Genomic DNA, 26,083 nt, shown 5'->3' with positions numbered 1-26,083 from the left:
GGTTCTCACCCCCTGCCCTGTTTAAGTGCTGTCTCCCCCTCACTTGCATTGCCATAGGGTGCTGGAGTTACATGGTTTTTGTCATTTTTCTATGGGTTGCAGGTGTTGGCCTTGTCCATAAGCACTCTGACTTGGCTAATCGTCTCCTCAGCCAGTGCTTCCCGTTTCTTTATTATTTCAACCACAAGTTGTATTCAATTTATAACAAAGTTATAGGAACCTACTGAGAATTTGGCTGTTCTGTATTGGCCTGCTTATCTCTAGATGGATTTAATTATGTGTATGTTTGTGTGGATATTTGCACGTGTGTGGAGGCTTCTGGAGGTCAGAAGCCTGCATTGTGAGCCACTTCATGTGGAGTTACGAGCTACTTTGAGCTGCCTGACACATAGGTGCTAGAAACCAAACTCAGGTCTTGTGCATGAGCAGTGTGTGTTTGTAACTACTGAGCTGTATCTGCAGCACTCCTGCATTTTTACTTATTTTTTATGTGTATGAGTACTTTGCCTATATTTATGTCTTTGCACTATGGACGTGCCCGGTGCTCCTTGAAGATCAGGAGAGGTCTTCAGGCCTCTGGGACTAGAATCACAGATAGCTGTGAACCACTTTGTGGGTGCTAGGAACTGAACCAGGGTCCTGGAAGAACAGCCAGTGCCCTTAACCAGTGAGTTCTCTCTTTACTCATTCTTCACCACCACCACCCCTTAAAAAAAAAACAACCCAGCAACAGCCCCTCTCATTGGCTTGGGGGCTTGTTGATTACTGGCTGGCCAGAGATCCTTGGGGAGTTGGGATTATAGGTGCACAGCACTGCACCCCGAGCTTTCATGTGGGCTCTGAGGATTGAGTTCAGGTACCTCAGGGTTGTGAAGCAACCACTTTACCAATTGAGCAATCCCCCAGCCTCAGAAAAATGTTTAAGTAGTGAGACTAGAACCTTAAAACCTGTTATTTTGATTTAATTGTATGTTTCTAAACAGGGCTTAGAACCACTGTTAATATAATGGAGAAGCGGTGCCCAGGTAGTAATGTTTGTTACCATTCTACTCTAGGCCTGAATTACTGGAACAACTTTGGAAAGCCAGAGCTGAGAAAAAGAAACTACGTAAGACCTTACGGGAGTTTGAAGAAGCGTTTTATCAACAAAATGGCAGGTTTGTTAAGCACTGTGTGTAGATGTTGACATCTTTCTCCTTCAACTCATAGATGTATGTTAAGATGGTGGGGTACACGGAGACTTGGGAGCTTGATCCCCAAGACCTACATAAGGAAGGAGAGAACCACTCCTTAGAGGTCTCTGATCTCCACAGGACTCCATAGCACATGTGCCCTCATGGTCCCCACACTAAGAAAAAAGTTACTGAGGCATTATTTATACGGTGACAGCCTTAAAAGTAACATCTCGGGGTTGGGGATTTAGCTCAGCGGTAGAGCGCTTGCCTAGCGAGTGCAAGGCCCTGGGTTCGGTCCCCAGCTCCGAAAAAAAGAAAAAAAAAAAAAGTAACATCTCAGGGCGAATACTAGCTTGGTGCAAGAGCATTTGTCTAACATGTGCAAGGCCCTTGGGTTCAGTCCCCATCACTTCAAAAGACAAAATAAAATAAAATAAAATAAAATAAAATAAAATAGTAAACATTTTTACAATATTTCTTGAGGCAGAGTCTGTCCTGGAACTTACTAGGTTGGTCTCAAACTGAGATTGACCTGCCTCTGCCTCCCAAGTGCTAGCATTAAAGGCATGACTACCTCTCCTGGCCAGTTTTATAACATTCTTTTGTGCTCTCAAGACCTGTTGTTATTAAAGGAAAAATCATACAAGTTTTCCTGCAGCAATTTTCTTTTTGTTGTTGTTGTTTGTAGTGCTGTGCTCAAACCTCTGAGGCAAGTACTCTAGCCCTGAGCTGTATTCCCAGCCCACTGTGGCTTTGTATTGTGTAGAAGTGCTCATACTGACCTCTGTCCTGGTGAGATCGCATTTTGTGGCTATATCTGGAACTTGCTATGTAGACAGGTTGACCCGGAACTCAGATTTACCTGCAGGATTAGTGATGAGAGCCACCCTGCTTGGTTGGTACAAGATACCTCTTAGGAAAGATCCCACAGTTGGAGTGAGATCCTTTACTGGGATTTCTTGTCTTTTGAGACAGGGTTTCTACGCTGCCCTCCCAAACCAGTGACTGACAAATGACCTCCTGTCCTGCCGCTTTTTACAGTGTCACACTTACATGGGTTAACATGATTTAAAAAGCATACTGGGGAAATGGCTTAGTCAATGAAGTGACAGCTGGGCAGCGCTATGGACCTATGTTTGATCTTGGAGCACAAGCCAGATGTCGTGGTATCCAAGCACTGATCACTAGGCTCAACAGCCAGTTAGCCTAGCTACCCAGAAAGCTTCAGGCAAACCCTATCTCAAAGTCAACGTGGACAAGACACTTCAGGTTACCTCTGGCTTTCTCTTACTGCATGGACACATGTATAACTTATGTACTCATAAAGAAGGATAAGAAAATGTAAATTATAAAGGCGTTTTCCATGCACCTTTTCTTTATATTGAAAAAAAAAAATTGAGGTAATTTGATGCTGTGGTTTGTAATTAAACTGACCACTAATGGAATTATTTACTAAATGTATGAATCCCGGTAGCCTTCTAGCACTTACAGACCATCCCGCTTATTGGTAAGTATGTAACATTAATTAAGCAGTTAGTAGACATAGCTACTGTTCTTTCTGTGTGAATTAGTCCAATGCCTGTTGCCCACAGAGCAGCTTTTATTTTAGCTTAAATTTGTAACATTATGCTTCATATCAGAATGAACTTTTGAGTATTTTACAGAGTTTTATCTTCCCCAGGAATGCCCAGAAGGAGGATCGTGTTCCAGTCCTTGAGGAATATAAGGAATACAAAAGAATTAAAGCCAAGCTTAGACTTCTTGAAGTTCTTATCAGCAAACAAGACTCTTCAAAATCCATATAAAATATGTTGCTTGAAAGTTGACATCATAAAGTGATTGTGTTCCCTGATGGTCCACCATGTGTGCTTGGCTCGTCCTTGCGTTCACTTTGTCAGCCACTCAGAGAATTCCATTTTGTCCTTGTTTGTGGTCTCAGTAGGGCAAGGAAAGGCTGTGCCCCGTTACCTACCGCAGACCTCTCCTCACTTAGCCACGTTACCTACCGCAGATCCCTCCTCACTTAGCAAACATGCAGGTACATATATTAGCAAAGGACAAGAATTTTATTCTTTTTACTTCAAGAACTTTGGAAATACAAGGCTTTTTTGTTTACTTTTTGTTTTTTATTACTGAAGAAAATTGAGAGGAAAATCTTCACACTGAATGAAATTCTTCAGTTGCCTTTTTCTTACAAAACGACTGAAAATTTAAAAGAATAGCTTATAAGTGTGACATATGTAACTTTTTTTTCTAGAAAACCAAACTGAATTTTCAGACCCTACATTGGAACACCTTGTGTATATTTCCCAAAGTGACACCTGCACAGATAGTACTCAGCCAGAATTTGCAATTCACTGGTCACACTCCTGAACCAAGACAACAGCGGCTAGACCACAAAGCAGCCGTGCAACATCACACACATCACTCACACGCTGCCTACAGGACTTCAGTTACTGTCACCAGCTGGCAATGCTGACTTGTCTGGATCAAACCCTGTGCTGTCCCCAACCCACCTCCAGATAATGTGAGAAAATAGCCATGCCAGTGTGGAGGGCCTGGGGTGGTGCTCAGATGGGTGCGTGTCAGCTGGGCCTCAAAAGAAGGAGCGCACCCCAGTGTGTTCTCTAAGGGCTAAACCACTGCAGCTTTCCGTGCTTATTCAGGGGGCTTCATCTCCACGTGACCAGCTCTCGCCAGGCGCCTGCTGGTTAAAGTGGCCGCTCACAGATGTGTAGTGGTGTGCTCCTTGTAGACTCTTAGCATCTTTTTCCCTTGGCTTTGCACGGCTTTTCAGGTAACCTGCTAATCATTTTTATGGGACAGTAACTTGTGTTAATACGACAGATGTGGGTCAGGCTTAATCTAAGTGGGTCGTCCCTCATTCCCCACCCCCACCCCAGTGCTTTTTTGAATTGATAAATGTCTCACTTTGCCCATGCTTTGCATGTAATGACTCATGCATGATTTTCTTAATAGTTTGTTTCATACAAATGGAATTTCATAACACCTTTAATAAGATGAGGAAAGCATGAACCTTGAATGCTGGCACTATTGTTACCCAGTAAGAGCAGGAAGTAAGTTTGATAATAAATAGTGTGTCTAAGTACTTTACATCTCACTTGTGTGTGCAATGCCTTTTTGGGGGGAGAGGGGAAACCCAGCAGTAGTGAATGTGTAGTTGGAGGGATGTTTTTTAAGTACTGGATCACCCAGCCTTGTTTGTGTGCTTTCCCTTGATAATGCTAGGTCACTCATAATGTATTTTTAGAAAAGTAATTAAGAATGCCAAAAAAAAATGTATCATTTGATTTGAACCCATCATGTGGTGTACTTTTTAGTTTTTTTCCAGACTGGATTGCTAATGTAATTTTTTATGTGCACTGTATATTTTTATGAATGTTTTATTTTGTATACCACATGCAAAAATGTTCATGTGCACTATTTAAATGTTTTAAATAATATATTCCTTCTCTATAACGCTAAATCTATTTGAGTACAATATTTTTATAAGTCTGCAGCCTAACTGGTTTCACTGAGTTACAGCTGCTTCATGATTTGGTCGTTCAGTGTTAGTTTTGGCTGAGTAGAGAAGCGAAGTGACTCGCACACTGACTCATGGTTAGCTGTGTCCCGGGATAGTTAGGCAGCTTGCGAGAGTTTTACTTTGGTACAGATAAACTATATCTATATACAATACTATATAGATATATATGTGTCCACTTATAATTGCATTGCTGTGTTTGTTTGGCACTTCATTGTACAGACTTTTGTAATAAAAGAACTTCACTGTTCTAAGTCATTGCAAATGTATGTTTGTTTTTCCAGGAGGCATTGTTCTAGGCTTATTTAAATCACCCAGTGCTGATGTCAGGGGACACAACCAGCTTGCTGAACAGTTTGGCCAGCAGAGTTATGGGGAGAAGTCAGTCCTGCTTCTTAGAGCTATTTAGAGAAACTGCAGAGAGAATACTCAAACTACCTTCACTTTTATTTTCCAGACACAGTTTCATTATCTTCATCTTGTAATTGCTGTGTAGGTCCAAAGACCTTGAACACTTGCTCCTCTCCACCTTCGGTGCCCGTTAGTCATGTCTGTTGCAGTGAATCACTGCATTCAGAAACAGACAACCTTGGATGCTCCTTTCTTTGAGAAGGTGGTGGGTAGTAATTTTTAAATTCTTTTATTTACCACCATGGTGTGATATGCACACCTCTCGTCCCAGCTACTCTGGTCACGGCAGAAGGATCCTTTGAGCCCAGGACTTCGAGTCTGGGCAACATTATATATATATATATATATATATATATATATATATATATATATATATATATATATATATATATATTATATGTGTGTGTGTGTGTGTATGTTTTAAAAGCAAAAGGTTTTATTTTAAAATATTTGCCTTATTCATGCTTTAAATACACACCCTGAACATCACACACATTATTGATGTGCAGACTGAGTGTGGTGGTGCTCAGCCCACAGGACAGAGTCTGGCTATTTGGTGAAGGTCTTAGAGAACTTAGAAAAGTAACATTTCCCTTCAGTCTCTAAAATACCAGTCATACACAACTTTCCAACAAGAGAGCTCTCAAAGCACCCTCTGTCGAAGCGGAGCCAATGTGCTGCCGTCTGCTCCACTCTTAAGAGACTTGGAATGCTGTTCTAGATTTCTGTTTTTAGCTGCAGAGTTTGTTCTGTATTTGACTCTTTCTAGGAGTTTTGGATTTTGAAGAGGGGAGATTATTTTATGTTGATACAATATATAATACTTTCTTGGAATCTTAGGACTTGACTTCCATCTGGCCCACGCAAGCAAGACCCTGGGGCACGATATGGTTGAAACACCACACAGTTCTTGTACTCTGTACCTAGGAAAGAGCATCTCTGCCTCTCATCCAGCCATTAGAGCTCTGCCCCCACGAGTGAGCAGCATTGACTTGTACTTTCCCCTTTACCCCCCTAGAACTTAATAGTTGTGATAAAAATCCTGTGTGCCCATGTGCTCATAACAGGAAGCCCTTGGTGAACTGCACTTGACTCATGGAGCCCATCCTATTATAAGTGAGAGCTGCTTCAGTGCCTTTAAAATGCATCTCAGCCGCAGGCATGGCTCAGCGCCTAGCATTTGCAGGCGGCTGCACTCAGTAATGACTACGCCGGAGAGGATGGTGTGTTTAGGGGACAACACAGCAATACTCTGCCCCACCCCCAAGTATTCCTAGGCACTGACTCCCACGATGCCTCACCTTACTCGTCAGCGAGTTAGTGTAGCTTTCTCATCACTTGGTTCAGTTTTAAACTCAGGTAGTGTAGCTCCTTCTCAAGCTCCACCGCATATAAGAAGAGTCTAGGAGAGGGGACAGGAGACAGTGGCGCGTCACTGTCCGGGGTGACAGGCTCCTACAGCACATTCTGTCCTACAGACAGTCAGTGGAAAGCTGTGAGGACAGTCTGCCTGCTGTGCCTTCCATTGAGAGGCGGAGCACTGCGTCCCACTGTTACATGTATGTTTTGCCTGCTTCTATGTCTGTACCATATGCATGCCTCGTGCTGGAGAGGTAAGAAGAGGACGTTGATCTCCCGGGACTGGAACTGGAATGCGTGGTGCTGTATGGATGCTGGGAATCAAACCTGGGTCCTCAGGAAGGGCAGCCAGTGCTGCTCGTCACTGAGCCATCTCTCTAGCCCCCTGGTCTTACGTTCTAAGTAAGTGGAGTTGTGTGCTTTAATGCTGCAGAGAATGAGAAAGAACTGTGTGTAGCACACACAACTCTGGCTCAAGAAGGTAATATGTGTGATCACCTGTGTCCTCCCTGCGCAGCCTGTGTCCCATGTATTGTGTGTGATAACCTGTGTCCTCCCTGCGCAGCCTGTGTCCCATGTATTGTGTGTGATAACCTGTGTCTTCCCTGTGCAGCCTGCGTCCCATGTAATGTGTGTGATAACCTGTGTCCTCCCTGCGCAGCCTGTGTCCCATGTATTTGGTACACGTCGCAAACACTTACTCTCGAAATTCTTGCTGAGTGACAGGCTGGTAGTCGTCTTGAATTTCGGTAGAATAATACTTTTTCTCAAGCCTTTCCTTCCACCTTTTCATCTGCCTTGCCTCTTGGATCTCCTGTCGATTTAGAAGATAAGTCTGAGCAGACAAGTCAGGCTGCGGTCTGTGTGTGCCAAAGACTCCCAAGTGCTGGAGACCCCAGGCTCCCACAGCCCGGCGCATGCTCTGCGTCAGCTGTCACCCTGAAGCCTGGGGCCAGGGCACAAACAGGCCAGGGCACGCATCTGGTTCACTAACCTGACTCCTGCCTCTTCTGCATCTTGGCATCTCTTCCTGGTTTACTCAGGACTGATGCTCGTGTCCCTCTTTCAGTGCTGTGTACTGAGTCCAGAGTCTCCTATGTGCTGTGTGGGTACATCTGTGGGCATTCTTTGCCCCCCAGCAGTTTTTATGTCCCAGAAGAGTCCATTGTAAGTACTCTGTGCCTCGGCTAAGACCGTGTGTACCAGTGTTGTCTCTTATGCTAGAAAACAGGTGTAACCGCCCCTTCCTGAGTCCTCCTCTGAACCATTCTTACCACCACTGACTTGTCCTGTGTCCAAGTACTCTACTACATCTCAGTGTTTTTCATTCATGTGTGTGCACGTGTGTGTGTCACACATGCAGAGGGCCATGTTAGGAGAACTTGCAGGCCTCGTAGGTTCTGGAGTTCAGACTCAGGCCATCAGGCTTGAGCCTTTATCCGCTCAGCTGTCCCACCTGCTTCATTTTTCTCAAATTTAGGGTGAAAAAAAAAGATTTGTGAAAATTAGAAACAGCTCCAGGAAAGGAGAAGGGAATGTCCCCAGGTGTGATCCAAGTGTTTGAGTAAGCCAGCTATGGTAGCATGCCCATGCTGGTTTACAAGAGGCTAAAGCAGGGTGATTGAGGCTACCCTGGGCTACATAGCATGAATGTGTCAGAGGGAGCTAGAGTTGGCTCATTAGAGCACTTGCTAGAAAAACATGAGGACCTGAGTTCAGATCTCCAGCAGCCAGATCAAAGGCCAGGCTGTGGCATCGTGTACCTGTCATCCCAGCTGGTCTAGGCATGGATGGCTCCAGATTTGGTGAAACCTTGTCTCAACTGAGGAAGATACCCAGTGCTGACTTTGCCCTCCATCCACACAGGAACATGTGCAATCAAATACACCTCACACGGTAGATTTAGAAAGCAAACACACTTTGGACTAGGGCAGCTTCATATGAAGTTACTAAGTGTACTTAGTTCAGAGATCAAGGCAACTAAGGGGATCCCTGCCTGGTGTTTATGGTCACCGTCAAGATGGCCCCTCAACCTCGTGTTCTATGAGGCTCCACGGTGCTGGCGGGGAAACTTGCTAGCTCCCCAGTTTTCACAGTAAGACTGTTGACGACTAAATGATCAGGCTGGTTATCCTGTAGAGACATTGGCATAGGGGTGTAACTCGCGTTTAGGAGAGTTTGTGTGCATGTGTTAGTTGCACACAGTGATGTATGAGCACATGCAGAAGCCATAGCAGGACCTCAGGTGTCTTAATCACATTCTGCCTCACTTCCCAGTTGGTGAGCTCTCAGGATCTGCCTGTCCATCTGTCCAACACATGGATTGTTACAGCATCATATGCCCTGCTTTCATATGGGTGCTGCGATTTGAACTTGGGCCTTCATGCATGGGAAGCAAGTGTTCTTACCTGTTAGAGCATCTCCCACTTATTCTGCAGCTGAAGCCAGCCTTGATCTCTCCATCTCCCAAATGCTGGGTTGCAGGAGTGAGCCTTCTCTAACTGTAACTTCCTGCCCTATCCCCCTCGTGTTTTTCCACCATCTTTTGGTTGGATCACACTCTCGCTTTAATAGAAAATGCAGACAGCTATAGCACTCACCTAAGTTGATGTGGATTTGACTTTGTATTTGAAACACAGTTTTGTTGGTTATAAGCATCTAACATCTTTCTGTGAACATGTTCTCGCTGTTATCCTGTTGACTTATGATGTTGCACATTTTCATGCTAACCTAATTATATTTTCCTTTGACAGTGCTAGGTGAAGTTTCTCAAACATACAGTCTGAATTCTCACATCTTATATTTCAGGAGTGATTTATTGAATTATGGACTTATTTTTAGAAAGTCTTCAACTGTGGAAAAGGATACCCAGCATTCTCTCGGGACTAGTCCATGCAGAGGCATGTGCACCTACACACATGTGTAGCATTCACTCACACAGACAAATACACAAGGAGATCTTTGTAAAATGCTGACTGTGGAAGTGCACAGTTGTAGGCTTGGGGCTGAGGAGCCAGACAGACAGAAGGACCTTTGCAGCTCACTGGCAAACCAGTCTAGTCAAACCAGTCTAGTCTAATTGGTGAGCTTCAGACCAATGAGAGACCCTGCTTTAAAGGAGGTAGATGGCCTTCCTGAGATAATACCTGTGGTCTGTGTACTTATCCACCTATACAGGACATGCATACCCACACACACATGCATAAATCAATTCCCAGATTTGTGAAAATTGACATGGGTCCTTTTAATAGAAATGATCTATTTATATTAAATCCTATAAATTGATCTCATTGTTCTTAGTTGTTTATTGTGGTAAATGGGAAAGGCTCCCAATTATGAGAGATCTATTGGAGGGTGATAACTGTGGCTATAAATTATTTCTATAAATCAACTTCTAATAAAGCTATCACTTGTGTTTAGAAAAATAAGTAAAACCTTACACTTTCATCAAAGCCTTCTTTTCTGGCTTGTGCCAAGTCTACGCTGGTTTTCCTATTAGAAATGCAAAAATAAATATATGAGTAAAAATTGCATGCAACCAGGAGCTCTCAGACCTACAGCAGGGCGTAGGCTATCTTTCTGATGACAAACGCTGCTCATTAAGAAAATGTAATTATACCGATGGAGAAAACTGCAGTTAGGGGGCTGTGTGGCTACTCACCTGGTGGAGAAAAAAACATAAAAAAAGAAAAGAAAAGAAAATGTAATTAATAGGATCCTAGCCATAAAAGAATTGACCATAACTGAGTAACTTGTGTACTGCGTGCACATAGACTAATGTTGCCTTATACTTGTGCGAGGGACTTTGCTCTCCTAACTTCCTGTCAGAGCCTTTCCTGGGGAGCAAAACGTGTCCTGTGCTGTCTTTTCAGTGGTTCTTCGGAACCCACTGCCTCTGTTGTGCCTGAGGCTTCCTGTGGGCAGTGGCCTCGACCACTGGACTACACTCAGCTCCATGTTAAGTGAGAGTTAAACGAGGGGTCCACAATGGCTTCCAAGGCTCACTGGATGTTCTATAATGATGGTTTGCTTAGACTCAACCTTAACTTCCTTTGTTTACCCAGAAATACTCGTAAGTGTTCCCATTTGATGATCAGTCTGATTTATGATTTCTTGACTTTATTATGATACAAAAGCAAAAGCCATTTTTTTTTTTGAGACAGGGTTTCTCTGTGTAGCCCTGGCTGTTGTGGAACTCACTTTGTAGACCAGGCTGGCCTCCAACTCACAGAGGTTCGCCACCTGCCTCTGCCTCCCAAGTGCAGGGATTAAAAGCTGTAAAAGTGTGTACCACTACCACCTGATACAGCAACCATACTTTAAAATTTGAATTTTGATCTTTTCCCAGGGTGGGACTATGTGGTAAGACTCTGAATGTGCAGGTAGCAGAGCTTCCTGTCAGCCATGTATGTGGTCATGAGGGGAGTAGTCAGCACTACAGTTGGCAGTGTTACTAGTGGGCTTTAGATATACAAAGCCAATAAATTACATAATGTATCAACACATAACAAAGAGGATTCTGCTAGACAGCAGTAACCCTATCCTAAGTTGAATATGTGTTGTTTGAATGAGAAAGTCTGCATGGCTCCTATATTTGAATGCTTGATCTCCAGTCAATGGAACTGTTTGGGGAAGGATTAGGAGGTGTGGCCTTGTTGGAGGTGTTGTGTCACTTGGGAGTAGGTAGGCTTTAAGGTTTTAAAAGCCCACACCTTTCCTAGTTAGCTCTCTGCCTCCCATTTGTGGGTCAATATAATCTCTCCCTACTGCTCCATCCAGCACCATGCCTGCCTGCCGCCATGCTTCCTGCTTTGGGGGTCACGGACCCTAACCCTCTGGAATGCAGTGCCTCAGAGTCTTTCTTCTAAGTTACCTTAGTCATGGTTTCTCTGCATAGCACCAGAAAAGGAACTGAGATGTTCTGGATAGAATTAGAAAGTGATAAAAACTTTAGTATCTTACATTTTCTTGTCTTCATTATCTTGAGCTTTCCTGAGTCTGAGTTTCTCCAGAATATTGAAGCAACTCTGGTTAATTAAAAAGAGTTTGAGAATTCATCAAATATTGTTTCCTATATTCTTCGTATTCAGTCAAGACACACGAACTATGTGTTTGCTGTAAGGACTCCTGCCTAAAGAGACATCTGGCACAGTACCATGATCCTTCCACTGCCCCCACCTTGCATCCTCCCTTTATGAAAGAGCAGGGGGCTTGGTCAGGGGCATCACTGGAATGTGGGCAAAGGTCATTTTAGAGATATTAGCATGTGAGCTCGAAAAATGGATCAGCAGGTAAAAGTGACGTGGTATTCAAGGAGCCCGAGTTCTGTTCCCAGTATGTCAGGACTCCAGCCTCAGCAGGATCCAGTGCCTCTGGCCTCCTTGGGCACCTGCACTCACAAGCACATACCCATACACAGACACCGATCGCCCTGCTAATTAATGTTGAAGCCTACCATTGAGCGGACAACCTGAGCTCGGTGCATAATGGAGGAATCCCTTCACTGGTCGGGTTTTCCCCTTCTCTGACCTTGTCTGGAGAGTTCAACACCCCGCCCCCAAACACACACACAACTCTACCTGCAGAATGTTATGTCCTTAAGACTGCAGATTCAACTTCCATTCTCCCAATAAACCCAAGAACCCTTTCAGCTAGCACCTGTGATTCCTGAAATGCTCCCCACGCTAACGAGGCGTTTTGGTACCATAAGCTGCACGCGGCCAATGACTCTTGCACATCCTGAATGTCTCTACCCCACCCCATTCCCCCCAAACTCCTTAAGCTTTGAATCACCCCCAAGTAAAGTTAGTCTGCCTCCCTGCAGCTGGTCCCACCATAGGGCTTCTGAACCCCCAGTCCATCCTCTCTGCCCTCTTTGTTCTTGTGGACCTATACAGGCCTTTAATCCCCAAGGGCAGGGAGGGTCACACACATCCAGACACAATTCAAAATCTTAAAAATTTAAGTGCTAACATGGACTGCTTTAAGGATGTTAACACTCTTATGTTAACAGTATTCTCTTACAGATTAGTTTCAAGACAAAGCTCTAAGCCCCACAGGTCCATAGCTCCTGACGCCTGTATGAAGTACTCTTGGAATTGCCAGGATGTACACGTTGGTAGAGAGGCATGCTGGATGGTTTTATTCAAATTGGCACAAACAAGAGGTGTTTAAAAAGAGGGAACCTCAACTGAGAAAGTGCCCCTACCATGTTTGAGCCTATGTGGCATTTTCCTGATTGATGATTTAGGAGGGAGGACCCAGCCCTTTAGGGGCAGTGCCACCCTGGGCCCATTGTCCTGACTGGTATAAGAAAGGCTGTATGAGCCAGTAAAAGCAGAACTCCTTCACATTTCTACCCCGTGTTCCTGCCCCAACTTCCCTGGATAAAAGACTACAAGCCGTAAACTGAAATAAACACATTCCTCACTGAGATTATTTTAGTCATTGTGTTTTATCACAGCGTAACTAAGGAGGTAAGGCAGGTACGTAACTCAGAATGAGTCAGATGCCAAAAAGATGGCAGATTCCACTCTGTCAAGAACAGAAAGTTGACAAGAAAGAAGAGCTGTGAGAATAGTTTGTGGGAAGAGAGTGGTGGGAGGAGAAGGCAGAATGAGAGTGTGTTACGCAGTCCAGAGCTGCATGGTGAGACTAAGGCAGGAGAAGTAGAAACTCCAGCTCCTGACAGTTGAAGGTGGGTGGGACTGTGAATGAAGTGTGCAGGAGCTTGGGATGGCTGGGAGAAGAAATTGGGCTTAATTTGACAGGCCCAGGGAATCTGCTAGAATAAAGTTGGAATGACCTAGGGTCAGGTTAGGACAAGTAAAAGGGATGTTATATCACCTGGGGAATGAAAGCCCGATCTCTTAGTGGCAGTGAGAATTCAAAGGGTCCTTGAGATCCCACAGGTGTGAGCAAGACCTGTGTCTGCAGAGAGAGGCTGTAAGCCTTGAGGACAATGTTTGAGCCAGGAGAGCCTGGATAGGGCTGCCGTGAACGAGGCAGGAGAGCGAGGCAGACAAGGCAGACACATGTTGAGTGGAAAATTGCTAGGATCTAGTCTGACAAACACTTAGGAGCAATGGAGCACTTCATTTATTATCTGACAGTGAGAACTCTGAAATAATTTTGGCTCAACTGTCAAAGCCAGAGGGGCTGGGGATGTAGCTCAGGTAAGACTGCCTGTCATGCATGAAGCACTGGCTTCCACCCCCAGCACTCCATAACGACGTGGTGCTTGTCCATAATGCTGCACCCAGGAGGACTGTACAGGCAGAGGACTGTTAAGATTATTCTCAGCTGCGCAGTGAGTTTGAGGCCAACTTGTAGACCTGAAACCCTTTCTCAAACCACAGAGAAAAGACCCAGAGGGCATATGTTTCACTGGAGTGCTTAAGTGATATAAAGTTTTTAGAATTATATTTAGGAAAATAAGTTAACTTACCTTCTTAATTATGCTACCAAGTTCAAAATCTGGTCTTCTGCCTATCGAATAATCGGCCTTCACTTCAGAATAGGTATCATTAATTATTGCCAAGAACATGTTCTGGGGAGAAAGTCAAGTAATTATCTCAATAAAGATTTACATAGGGGTGGGCATGTAGCTCAGTGTTAGAGTGCTTATGTAGAAGGTTAAAGGTCCTGCGTTTGATTCCCCAGCATCCCAACACACACACACACACACACACACACACACACACACACACACACACACACACACACACACACACACACACAGCTAGGTAGTGGCTCAAGTGCCTGTAGTGAAGCTGAGCAAGGAGGCACTGAGGCTTCCTCAAGGCCACACCACTTAAACCTTTCCAAACAGCACCACTAGGGGGACCAAGTGGGCAATGCCACAGCTTTGTGACTGTCTGCAATGAAGAAGAGCGGGGCTCGTTCTTACCAGGAGCACGAAGAATACGAAGAAGATGAAGGTGATGAAGTAGATGGGCCCCAAGATCCAGTTGGCCTGCTGGATGCCAGCAAAGTTAAAGTCCCCGAGGACAATTCGAAATTGTGCAAATCTTTGGTGAGGAGAAAAGCGTTAGAAATGTCTTCACACAGGACAGCTTGGGGTTGCTAAGGGCTCTGGCTGCATAAGACATATGCACTTCACTTTTTTCTTCAGGGTTGGGGACGAAGCCAAAACCTCACGCATGCTAGGTAAGTGCTCTACCACTGAGTCACAACCCAACACTTCCTCTCTGGCTTCAATTATGCTGTGGCAGCGTCCTGAAAATGGGCAGAGCATGGTTAAACATGTGGATGATCCAGCACACGGGAGGTTGAGGCAGGAGACCAGGAGCTCAGTGGCAGCCTCCATAACATTGCAAATGTAAGGGTTTTGTAGGCAACATGGCACCCTCTCAGAAAGTAAAAGTGTCTGTAAGATCACTAGCAAGTTCTCTCCAAGGTGAGGCTATATAGATGGCTCATCTGGGAAAGGGCCGGACACACAAGCATGAGAACCAGAGTTTGGGTCCCAGTGCCTGTCCAAAGCTGAGTGTGGAGGGCTGGGGGTGGGGCAGAAGTGTGTGGATTCCAGGAGTTTGCTGGCTGCCAATAAATTAGCTCCAGGTTCAGTGACAAACCCTGCCTCAAAAATAAGTAAGTAAGTAAGTAAGTAAGTAAGTAAATAAATAAATAAATAAATAAAACTGAGGGGTGGAGGAGGTGACTTAGCAGCTTACCACCAAGCCCGAGGAAACACTTCACTCCCCACACATGTTGTCCTCTGACCTTCACATGCATAGTCCCCATCCCCCCCACCCCCCCACACACAATTGAAGACAAAGTGGAAAGCCATCAAAGAGACACCCGATAACCTCTGGCCCACCTGTGCATTTACAAGCATACACATATACACGAGGCCACACGAATACAAGCATACTGCACACATGTATCATACACACATACAAGGAAAAAAGTCCCCTAAGGCATGATTAGAGGTACTTCAACAGCAGATCAAGTAGTTTAGGTAGTGGTAACTGTCCCGTTCCTTTCCCTGTCCCCACACATACAGTGGAGTATTACTAAGTCACGATGGGAGGTGAAATCCTGTCATCTGCAGGATGGAAGTGAAGGACACCATGTTAAACAAAAGAAGCCATAAACAGAACTACGGGGACCACCTTCTCTCCTTTGAGCAGCCAGTACTCTATCAACTGAGCTGTATCCGCAGCCCTCCAATGAGTAAATCTGTGAAAGGCTTCACGTTTGAGGACAAGCTTGACCATCTTTGTAAGGCACATCACAGGTTTGTTTGCAGTTACTAACCACTTTATAAACCTAACCCTTTGCTTTTTTCCTTTAAACTGGGTCGACCTGGTCAGGCTGGTCTTGAACTTGTGATCCTTCCTCAGTCTCTTAAGTCCTGTGAATATAGGCGTGTGCCTCACACCTTCCTCTTATAAAACTATTTTTACATATTAAAATTGTTTAGATGTTTTTGTATTTCTGAGACAGAGTCTCAAAATGTATAGCCCTGGTTGGCCTCACTGAGATCCTTCTGCTTCGCCTCCTGAGTGCTGGGTTTTAGGCACGCACAACCACACCTAGGATCAGAAGGCCACTTTAGAGTGTAAATCTGGCACACAAGCAAGAAGCAACTGAGTTAACGGGGGGGGGGGGGTGGAGATTCTAGAGATGCTACCTCTGTAGAAAACAATGATTTCCTCCACTCCAAGAGTAAATAAATGCTACCAAAACCCTGGGACCCACTTAGTTATTTTGGGTAATATTCTTACTTTCAGTGAAAAATTATTTTTCTGGCTTAACCTACGGATGAGTAGATACCACTGCCTAGTTTAATTCTCCAGCGGCAGGCTTCATTCTGTATGATATTTAGCCTTATGTGAAATATAGACCCAACCCTAAGTGAGCTACTGATCATGCAACTTCCTGTGATTTTTTTTTCCCAGTTAGAAAACATCTGTATGGGGTTGGGGATTTAGCTCAGTGGTAGAGCGCTTGCCTAGGAAGTGCAAGGCCCTGGGTTCGGTCCCCAGCTCCGAAAAAAAGAAAAAAAAATCTGTATTGCATTTGTATTAAAGGGCTTACATGGAATTTTGAAAGGTGGAGAAGTCATCAACCTGTGACCCAAAAACGAGAAACGCCAACTGGGCGTAGGCGAAGAAGATGATGAAGAACATGATGGCGAAGCCCACGATGTCCTTCATGCAGCGGGATAGCGTGGACGACAGCTGAGACATCGTCTCGTTGAAGCTTATGAATTTGAATATCTGGAAGAGAGACAGCACAACCGTCAGTTCATTCCACTGGGGCTGCTTAGACTCGGGTAAATTAACTTCAGAAGGATTTGCCAAATAAAGGGAAGACAGTGATGACCGAGGGTGTCTGGAGATCTGTAAACACCCAGTTAAAGGTCGTTAATTTTTTGATTAATGTTTTGGGGATTTGCATAGGTGATAGGGGTTTGGGGGACAGTAAATCACAGCACATGTAGAAGTCAGAGGACAACTTATGGGAACTGGTTCTCTCTTTCCCAAGGATCAAACTCGGGTCACCAGATTTGGGCAAGAACCTTACCCGGTGTGCCAAATTGCTTCTAAAACAATCACTTCCTAGTGGGGGAAATGCTTTCCACATGTGTGCTACCCGCTTACATACTAGAATGAAACATAAATACCTTTATCCATGCAAAGAAGATCGTGATAGCAATTATGTTGTTATAGTAAATGTGCCAATATGCAAGGAAGTAAAAGTCCGGATAGCTTTCGGTGCTCCTCAGCAGCTGTCCAAGTAAGAGAAAACACTGTACGTTACAGTACGCGTAGAAAGACACGGCAAGGAAACAGAGCTGGAAGGGAGGAGAAGAAGGGTTAAATTGGGGGCCGTTTCTGTCTCTCTCAGCCTCTGAAGAAACACACAAAGAAAGCCCATTAAATGCTTAATAAAAAGGGAGGGGAACGGTGGGTCATAGGCTTTTAAAATAACCATGTTAAAAGTGGCTTATCAAGTCTGTTTTTGTACCAAGCACAAGGGAGCTGCCTGCCATCAACACAGGCCTCTGACTCCTCAGAGACTTGGTCGAGCCCTAAGTCCGAGAGCAGACAAACATCTTTCTTGTGACGTCTGCTGCAACTATTTTGCCTTTACTGGGAACTGTGTTCAGAATTCCACATATCTCTGTTGTCTCCGGTCCCAACTGCAACACAATGAAGATAACGGGAGGCCTGCGCAGCAGCCCCGTGGTGGGTTTCCTTCCACACCGTGTCCAGCTACAGAGCAGAGCTAGGAGAGTCCACCTCTCCCCTGGACACATTCCCCAGGACTCTGTAGCCTAGGCAGTGCCTTACCTCGGCCTCCCTGATTTCCTGTCCAGTCACAACAGAGATGTTATAGAATATTATAGAGTGACACTTGAGCCATTGTAAATCATGAAGAGACACTGTTTACTGGCCACCCTCACGTGCCAGCCTGTGACTATTGTCTAAGGTTTCTGGTGCCACCACACCTGAAAGCGTAGTCTTTCCTACTGTGTAATACTACAACAAAAAACTTGCAGCCTACACAAACTGACCTCCTTAGAATGTGACAATGAGCCCTTTGACAGCCGGCTTCAGGGCCAGGTTGTCATTGCTCTTGGAGATTTAGAATTGCTTCAAATTTTCCTTTGACTTTTCTTTGGCAGAAACGCTTACACAGATTAACATTTGCTGTTCTGCTCTTTGTTGAACATTATTAGGGAACCATAGCAGATGGGCCACTCTGCTTCCCTTTTCTTTCTGGCGTGTGATATACGCACACCTGTAAGTGCAAGCAGAGACCCAAGCAGGATAATTGGGGGTGTTCAGCTCTGCCACTCTCTTCCTTATTCCAGGGAAGTCAGGTCTTCCCCTGAGCTGGGAGCTAAAGCTGACAGCAGGGCTCAGCCCAGCGAGCCTCCAGCATCTGCTCCACACCATGCTGGGGTCACCAACTTCTTTTTCTGGGGACTCTGACCCAAGACCTCATTTGCTCTACCCACTGAGATATCTCCTTAAGCCTCTCCCCCTTACCCCCTTATTTTTAATTTCAGAGTCAGGTCTCACTATGGAGCCCTAGCTGGCCTTGACCTTTTAAGAGCCTCCTACCTCTGGCTTCCAAGTAGCTGGGGCTATAAGCGCTCTGTGGTGAGCCTCATGCAAAGACATCTGGGGAGTGTGGCTATCAAGAGCTCTCCTGTGCATTAAATCCTAACACTGCCACACACTTTAAATCCCAACACCCAGAAGGCAGAGGCAGGGCAGACCTCGGTGGGGTGGATTAAAGGCCAGCCCTAGTCTACATAGTACATTTGGTCAGGAAAGGAGAGGAGAGGAGGGGGGAGGGGAGAAGGGAGGGGAGGGAATCATTACTTATGGCTTCCCAAGGCTTTTGCTGGCCTTCTCAGAACTGCATCAGAGAAAACAGATTTCTCTCTTTTAGGGGCATAGATTAGACTGCCCTATAACAGCTCATCTTATATTTGGTACTTGTAGCTTTTGAAGTAAGTCTTGGATGAATAGAATGGATGAATCGAATAGAATAGAAATGAATCCCCATAGGCTCAGATGGGGTCCCGGTAAATGGTGCCACTGGCTGTGCACTCACCACCAAAAGCAGCAGTTCTATCCAGTTCCAGACACTTCTGAAATAGGCAGACTTAAACTCATTCAGTTTTCTCAGTTCTTGTGTTATGAAGACCAAAAGGAAAATACAAAATATAATTTCACAGGAGGCAATGAAGTGGTCGTAGTAGGAGACGTATCTGATGAGCTTCACAGAGTAGAATTGCCAGGAAGTGAGGATCCCGCCTGTCGCAGGGAACTCCGCCAGCAGCCTAGAACACGAAGGTTGTGAGTGTTTGTGTTTTAATAGCCAAGCTGCTGGGAAATTTCTAAGCCAGTGACGGCAGGCACAATGCTAATCACTTATTTTGTATAAATGTTGTTTCCGCTAGGGGCTGGGGAGGTGGCTCAGCAGTTAAGAGCATTTGCTGCTCTTCCAGAGGACCAGAGTTCAGTTCCCCACGTTTACTGTGGCCCTGAAAACCCTGACTGCAGGAGACCTGACGTCCTCCTCTAACCTCTGCAGGCACCACATATCACATGGTGCACACACATGCAGGCAAACTCCCATACACATACAATTTTAAATTTCCCTTTAAAAAGGAACAAGTCTCAGAAACCCCAGATGCTGAAGTTGGATGACGGTTGGTCAGTCGGTCTGGCTACAGAGTGAGAGCTTTTTTTTTTTTTTTTTTTTAAGTGTCTCCTTGGGCTCCAGAGTTCAATTAAAATCCTTCCATTAGGGATGGCACCCACGTGTGCTGCAGACGCAGGGACCCCTCAGTGGGTGAGCGCCATCTCCCTGGCCTGTTGCTTCAGAAGAACTTGACAGGCACTAAGGTCTGGCTCTGTTCAAGCAGAACTTGCCTTTAGCGCCAGTTCCTCAGCTCAGACCCTGCACTCACGGCCATGCCTCCTGCTGGAAAGGAGGGGTGATGTCAACAGGATGTTCAAATAGCTGAGCTGAGCCCCTGCCAGACCTGAGGGGAAGCGCTTAGTGTTTCCCACCCTCTGGATGTTATTGTCATGGCGCTGGGTGGCAGAACCAGCAGAATGTTTGTGGTCTGTGAAGGGGCTGCCATGTTGCTGGAGTCCCATTTATCTGTCTTGTTTTGTTTCATATGCTAAGGACTCTCCCTGTCCCATGAACACAGGCTTTCAAATGTAAATAGCAAATACCAGGGAACCAAGGAGTGCATGTCATCAAGCATCTGAGTGCCACCAAGCACCAAGTGTGTCACTGTGTGGAAGAGACCCTTTGCTGGTGATGGCTGTCCAGTCTGTGGAGACCCAGATCTGTTTGGCAAATTGACACCAGGGTCCTGAGACCAAGCCAAGACCCTCAAAACCCACAGGACCTTCCACTCCATAGGCATCTACAGCTTTTCACCCCAGAAGAGAGGCTCAGTAAGAGCCCTTCTAGTGTATTAAGGACCAGTATAGACAGCAAAACCCAACCGTTTCCAAATTTATAAATACTGCTCTACAGCAGGTTTCTCCCTCTCTCTCTCTCTCTCTCTCTCTCTCTCTCTCTCTCTCCCCTCCCTCCCCCACTTCCCCCCTCTCCCCCCCTCTCTCCCCCTCTCCCTCTCTCTCTTTCTCTGTGTGTGTGTTCGAGTGCGTGTGTGCACATGCACGTGCACAATTTGGTGCAAACGAAGTCAGATTACAACTTGCCAGACTCCCCCCTCCACTGTGTGGGTCTCGGGGACAGAACTCGGTTGTCAGCCTTGGTAGCAAGGGCCTCGGCTCAGTGAGTGATCTTGCTGCCTCCACACTGTAGAACACCTCCGGAGGCTTGCTCAAGGTACATCTTGAAGACAAATGACTTCCAACAGAGCCGGTCCCCCATTTCTCTTTGGAAGGTAAAGGAAGCCCTTTCGTTAGCAGTACTTGAGGCTTGGTCTACACCACAGTATCACATGCACAGAGCATTCACCAGTCCTGACATTCCCTTTTGGATTTCTTTATACTAAACCGAATTTCCTTTAAATTAATCGAAGTCATAGTTTTATGACTCATCATTCTGAGTTAACTCTTCAGTTTGTACACGTGCTGGCTGGTGTTCAGGTTAACCTGACTCAGAGTCAGCAGAGAGGAGGGAGCTCAACTGAGACAATGCCTCCATGAGACCAGGCTGTAGGGAATTTAGTGATGTTGGGGGAGGGCCCAGCCCATTGTGAGTGAGTCGTCCCTGGGCTGGTGGTCCCGGGTTCTCTAAGAAAGTGGACTGAGCAAGCCACTTGCAAGTCAGCAGGAAGCTCTGCTTTTAGTCATAGCTTTTAGTCACAGCACTAGAATCCCTAAGACAGTATGTATGCTGGAATATATACGAACCTGGAATATGTATGAACCATGCTTTTAAGGAGGAGGAGGATGGGGTGGCTCAGGGCAATGAGAAGCAACCAAGTCGGGGGCTGGAGAGATGGCTCAGCGGTTAAGAGCACCCGACTGCTCTTCCAGAGGTCATGAGTTCAATTCCCAGCAACCACATGGTGGCTCACAACCATCTGTAAAGAGATCTGATGCCCTCTTCTGGTGTATCTGAAGACAGCTACAGTGTACTTATATATAATAAATGAATAAATAAAAAAAAAAAAAAAAAAATTAAAAGAGAAGCAACCAAGTCAAGGAGCCCAGCCTCCCCACCACAACATGCTCCAGCACACCTCCCGGGAGGGGCAAGGTCAGGCAGCCAGGGGGAGGGCAAGCGAGTGAGTGCAGAGAGGTCAGGGGTGGGGAGCAGCTGGCACCCCTTTGCTCCCCCTCCCCACTCCCCACTTGGACCGCAGAGAGCGCCACGTTTGTGCCCACAGACAAAGCCAGTAAAAAGAAGCTCAACTCCAGTCACGACTGGGCCAAGGAGAGCTCAGAAAAAGAACAGCGAGAAGCAACAGCACATATTGATGCAATGAAAGAGACTTCGTGAACAAGCCAGTGAGAATATTTTCAAGTAGAACAAAGATATAACAAACTCCGCCAACCATTCTTTTCAGAAGAGGTCAGACTTGATTGCCAAACTGCCAAATCTTTGGGCGACATTTGTCAACCATCCACAGGTGTCTGCACTGCTTGGGGAGGAAGAGGAGGAGGCTGTGCTTTATTTGACCTGAGTTGAAGTGACAGAATTTGAAGACATTTAATCAGGTTACAGAACAGATTTTTATTTTAATGAAAATCCTTACTTTGAAAATAAAGTTCTCTCCAAAGAATTTCATCTGAAGACGAGTGGTGACCTGTCTTCAGAGTCCACAGAAATCAAATAGGAATTTGGAAAGGATTTGACAAAATGCTCAAGTCAAACGCAGAGTAAGGCCAGCAGGACGAGGCGGCAGAAGAGCCAGAGAGCTTCTTTACCTGGTTTACTGGCCGTTCTGACGCAGGTGCTGAGTCAGGAGAGGTCATCGAGGAAGATATTTGGCTGAATCCCGTGCAGTACTACGTGGTTCCCAATGTGGATGATGGAGAGGCAGATGATGAAGAGGAGGAGGAAGGGTTGGAAGCTATTGATGAAGGAGATGAGGATGAAGGTGAAGAAGATGATGATGATGAAGGGGAGGAAGGAGGATGTAGGCGAGGATGACTATTGTAGATTGATGGATCCAACCTTCTTTTTTATTCCCTTTTTCTTTTCTCCTGCCCCTGGGAGCGAGTTGCAGTCCTTTCCTCCCTGTCCCTCTGTGCTCAGTCACCCTGATTCTGAGGTCTCAACATCATGGTTCTCAACTAATTTGGGGGGAAATATCTTGAGCAAAATATAACAGGAAAAGACACTCCACATTTCTGTTCTAAATTCATTTTTATCCTTTCTTGTCACAAAAACTGGATTCAATACCACCTCTGTGCTCTGTGGGGGAAAAAGAAAAGCCCTCCAGTTCCCTTGGCTCTGCTGGAGGCTGGAGGGTGCTAGGCCCCTGTGTAGTGGTGCATAGAGTTCTAGCTTTTTCTTTTCTCTGTGTATTGGGCTCAGAAATTACACTGTGTCTCTGTGAGTATAGACAGTTAGCATTTACCGACATGTATCTGTCTACTTTCTCTTATTTAAGAAAAAGAAAAAGAAAAGGAGGGGGCACAGCCCGTGAAGGGTGGGACTGAGGTGGGGGTGGGGCATCTGACAACATGGCTTCTCCTTTGGCATGTTTCACTGTGGCATTTAGCAGACATCTTTGCAGTTTAAGGTGACACTGTCAAAATAAAACTCTCTCCTGACGATGACTTGAGCCCTGCCACTCAGTGGGAGAATCAGCAGAAGCTGTAGGGTTTTCTTTGGAGTTGGCATTCTCTGTTGGAACTTTGTTTTTAATTTTTTCTTTTCTTCTTTGTTTTTCACTGGGAGGAAAAGGATGCTCAGTTTAAATGTGGAAGTGCATGAGTTGCTTTGTTACAAGAAAACCAATGTGTATACAAAGGAAAAAGAAGAAGGTGGCATCAGTTGGCAGGATGGCTCAGGCCTGCCTCCAAGCCTGTCAGGTTCAGTCCCTGACCGACACACCATGGAGAGAGCCAACTCCCATGGAGTGTCCTCTGTCCTGGACACACATGCCATGGTGTGGAACATGCCTTAAAATAAGTAAGTAAGTAAATACACAAATACATAATACACGGGACATAATAAAATACATAATAAATACATACATAAATACATAAATACAAAATTACCTAACGACCAGGCACAAGCTCATCCCTGACGTTTATGGTTCCCATAGTGACTTATTTTATTCGTTAGCTGTCCGTGTCTCGGGGAGAGTCTTACACACCGGGGCAGGTGCGATCAGAAAGGAGACGTTAATTTAGGGCTGCACTTTAAGTCACTGTAGAAGTTTCTTCCTTCGAATGCTGAATGTAAAGTGTATCATAAGACATTTGGGAATAAGTGAGATATTCATAGATTAGCTTCTTATTTACTGGTGCCGCCTTTTCTACTCCCCGACAAGTCACGCAGCTCAGAGAACATACTGAAAAGCCTGTGGAATAGCGACACCTCTACCCAGAAGCCACGTGCTACGGCTACTGCAGCCAGAGCTGCACACTACACACACACACCACAGCTCTTAATGTCAGAGGAGGAAATTGGTTGCTCCCCTTGGCTGCTTTCTCAGAGACCTCTCTGGCCTTTAAAAGTCAAGACCACATGACCTGGTAAGACAAATATTTGTTTAGGCGTTCGGTGTTGGACACAACACTTTCTTTCAAAAAACGAAATCCGTGAAGATTTTGAGGTTGTTCACTGCTGCTCCAGTTTCTCCCCAATTTTGGGTGGCAATTCAGAACGGGCAGTAATTTAGGGAGCCAGCATATCTACCACAATATTACAGGGTAATCCACCTGCACGCGCAGCTGTGCTCCTACCTGAAGATATGAGAAAATATATCAGCACTGAAATAAAATGTCGCCAGACAGAACCAACCTAGCACCAGGACTGTTTCCTCTCGTGTGCACAATGCATGCGCACCCCTGGGTGAGAGAACGGAACACGTGTTCAGCAGTAGACAGAGGGGGAGACAGTGAAACCAAGAAGCAAACAGACAAAAGGCAATGCTCAACACTAGTCGTTTTTTGTTTTTGTTTTTTTTTTGAGACCTGGTCTTTCCTCACAATATTGGCTGTCCTTGAACTCACTGTGTACACCAGGCTGGCCTCAAACTCACAGAGACAGACCTGTCTGCCTCTGGAAGGCTGGGATTAAAGGCAAACACCCGTGCTCAGTTTGATCATCACTTCTTAAACTGAATTCAGGACACACACACACACACACACACACACACACACACACACACACACACACGGCAACAGTAAAACATTTCCAAATGCACAATGACTAAAACTCAATTCAAATCAAATGTGTGATGAATCGGATCTGTTTCCGGCTGTGCCAATCAGGACTGCACGGCTTCCCTGAAGCCTGTGTTCTGAACGCATAGCAAGGCACTGACTGAGCACTGCTTCCCAGCACAACACCAATGCAGACCGCCTCAAACACCTGCCACGCTCCTGCCAGCAGCACCAGTTACATTGTGTTTACTGTGCATGCAGTGTTTTCTGCTCCTAGAGAAATGGGATGATTTGATAACGGGAAACAAAGCCCCAGTGTTATCCTACAGTCATTTCTGAGCATGTGCATGTCTAAGCGATAGATCTCTAAGTTTTACTGTGTTAGAACATTTGATTTTGAAACTGCTGTTTGCAGCCAGATGTGGTGGTGTACACTTTTAATCTGAGGCAGAGGTTGGGGGTATCTGTGAGTTCAAGGCCAGCCTCGTCTACATAGTGAGACCCTGTCTTTAATGGGGAAAAAAAGAGAGAAAAAAGGAAAAAAAAATGCTGTTTGAATTGTGGACTTGAGTTATTTGGCTTGGGATTAGGACAGAACTTTCACTGACTTCCCCTTACGGCTCTGAATGCACTTCTTTTTTTTTTTTTTTTTGTTCTTTTTTTTCGGAGCTGGGGACTGAACCCAGGGTTTTGTGCTTCCTAGGCAAGCGCTCTACCACTGAGCTAAATCCCCAACCCCCTGAATGCACTTCTACCTGGTACTGTTTATGTGGAGTGGGCTTCTCAGCACTGACTATAATAAAACCAAAATATCCGTCATCCTTGAAACTCGCTGTAGATGCTCTGCCTCCTACAGTACCAAACATTCAGCTGAGACATAATTACATGCACTCAAAAATTGTTGTAAAATATATTTTATAATTTACTATCGGGAATGTTTGACTTGTATGTTTTTCATATATCCATGGACCTGGAGTGTGGTAAAATATCTTGGGCAAAAAGTGGTCCTAAAAATAGAAAAATTAAAGAAGCTGTGTGGGAGATGGTAGGCTTTGATTCAGTTACTGATGGACACACATGGCAGTTAACGGGTTCGTTGTATGCTGGGTTTGTTATTTGTTATAACAAAAAGTAATTTTTCTGGATCTGGTTCTGGAGTCTAAAGGGGTTGAACCTAGTAAAGACAAAGGCATGTTACTGTGAAAGCGAGTGTGAGTGTGAGTGTGTGTGTGTGTATGTGAGTGTGATTGTGTGTGAGAGTATGT

At 45.3% G+C, this 26,083-nt stretch overlaps 2 protein-coding genes and 1 pseudogene across 62 annotated transcripts in view; 2 read left to right on the top strand and 1 right to left on the bottom strand.

Annotated features, from left to right (window-relative positions):
- The window catches only part of Fam13b (family with sequence similarity 13, member B), an 86,684-nt gene extending 81,710 nt beyond the window's left edge, over positions 1-4,974 (top strand). For 49 of the 50 annotated variants that reach the window (XM_087592513.1, XM_087592526.1, XM_087592530.1 and 46 more), the window contains 2 exons: positions 1,056-1,157; positions 2,857-4,973. In XM_087592513.1, the coding sequence (XP_087448639.1) occupies positions 1,056-1,157; positions 2,857-2,980 (226 nt within the window). In that variant the 3' untranslated portion in view covers positions 2,981-4,973. 50 annotated transcript variants of the gene reach the window in all.
- Pkd2l2 (polycystin 2 like 2, transient receptor potential cation channel) overlaps positions 2,758-26,083 on the bottom strand; it is a 45,903-nt gene continuing 22,577 nt past the window's right edge. For 4 of the 12 annotated variants that reach the window (XM_087592476.1, XM_087592475.1, XM_087592474.1 and 1 more), the window contains 10 exons: positions 19,090-19,318; positions 17,144-17,314; positions 16,555-16,736; positions 14,399-14,519; positions 13,937-14,038; positions 11,452-11,516; positions 9,930-9,981; positions 7,191-7,303; positions 6,432-6,532; positions 2,758-3,377 (listed from right to left, as the gene is read on the bottom strand). In XM_087592476.1, coding sequence (XP_087448602.1) covers positions 6,448-6,532; positions 7,191-7,303; positions 9,930-9,981; positions 11,452-11,516; positions 13,937-14,038; positions 14,399-14,519; positions 16,555-16,736; positions 17,144-17,314; positions 19,090-19,318 — 1,120 coding nt within the window. In that variant the 3' untranslated portion in view covers positions 2,758-3,377; positions 6,432-6,447. 12 annotated transcript variants of the gene reach the window in all.
- Positions 19,792-22,629, top strand: LOC147999720 (protein SET-like; annotated as a pseudogene).

Source organism: Rattus norvegicus, chromosome 18 (assembly GCF_021556685.1).
Source record: "Rattus norvegicus strain SHRSP/BbbUtx chromosome 18, alternate assembly SHRSP_T2T, whole genome shotgun sequence".
In the NCBI taxonomy this organism is placed as follows: domain Eukaryota; kingdom Metazoa; phylum Chordata; class Mammalia; order Rodentia; family Muridae; genus Rattus; species Rattus norvegicus.
Note: the sequence above shows the minus strand (reverse complement) of the source record. Positions and strands in the feature narration are given on the sequence as shown.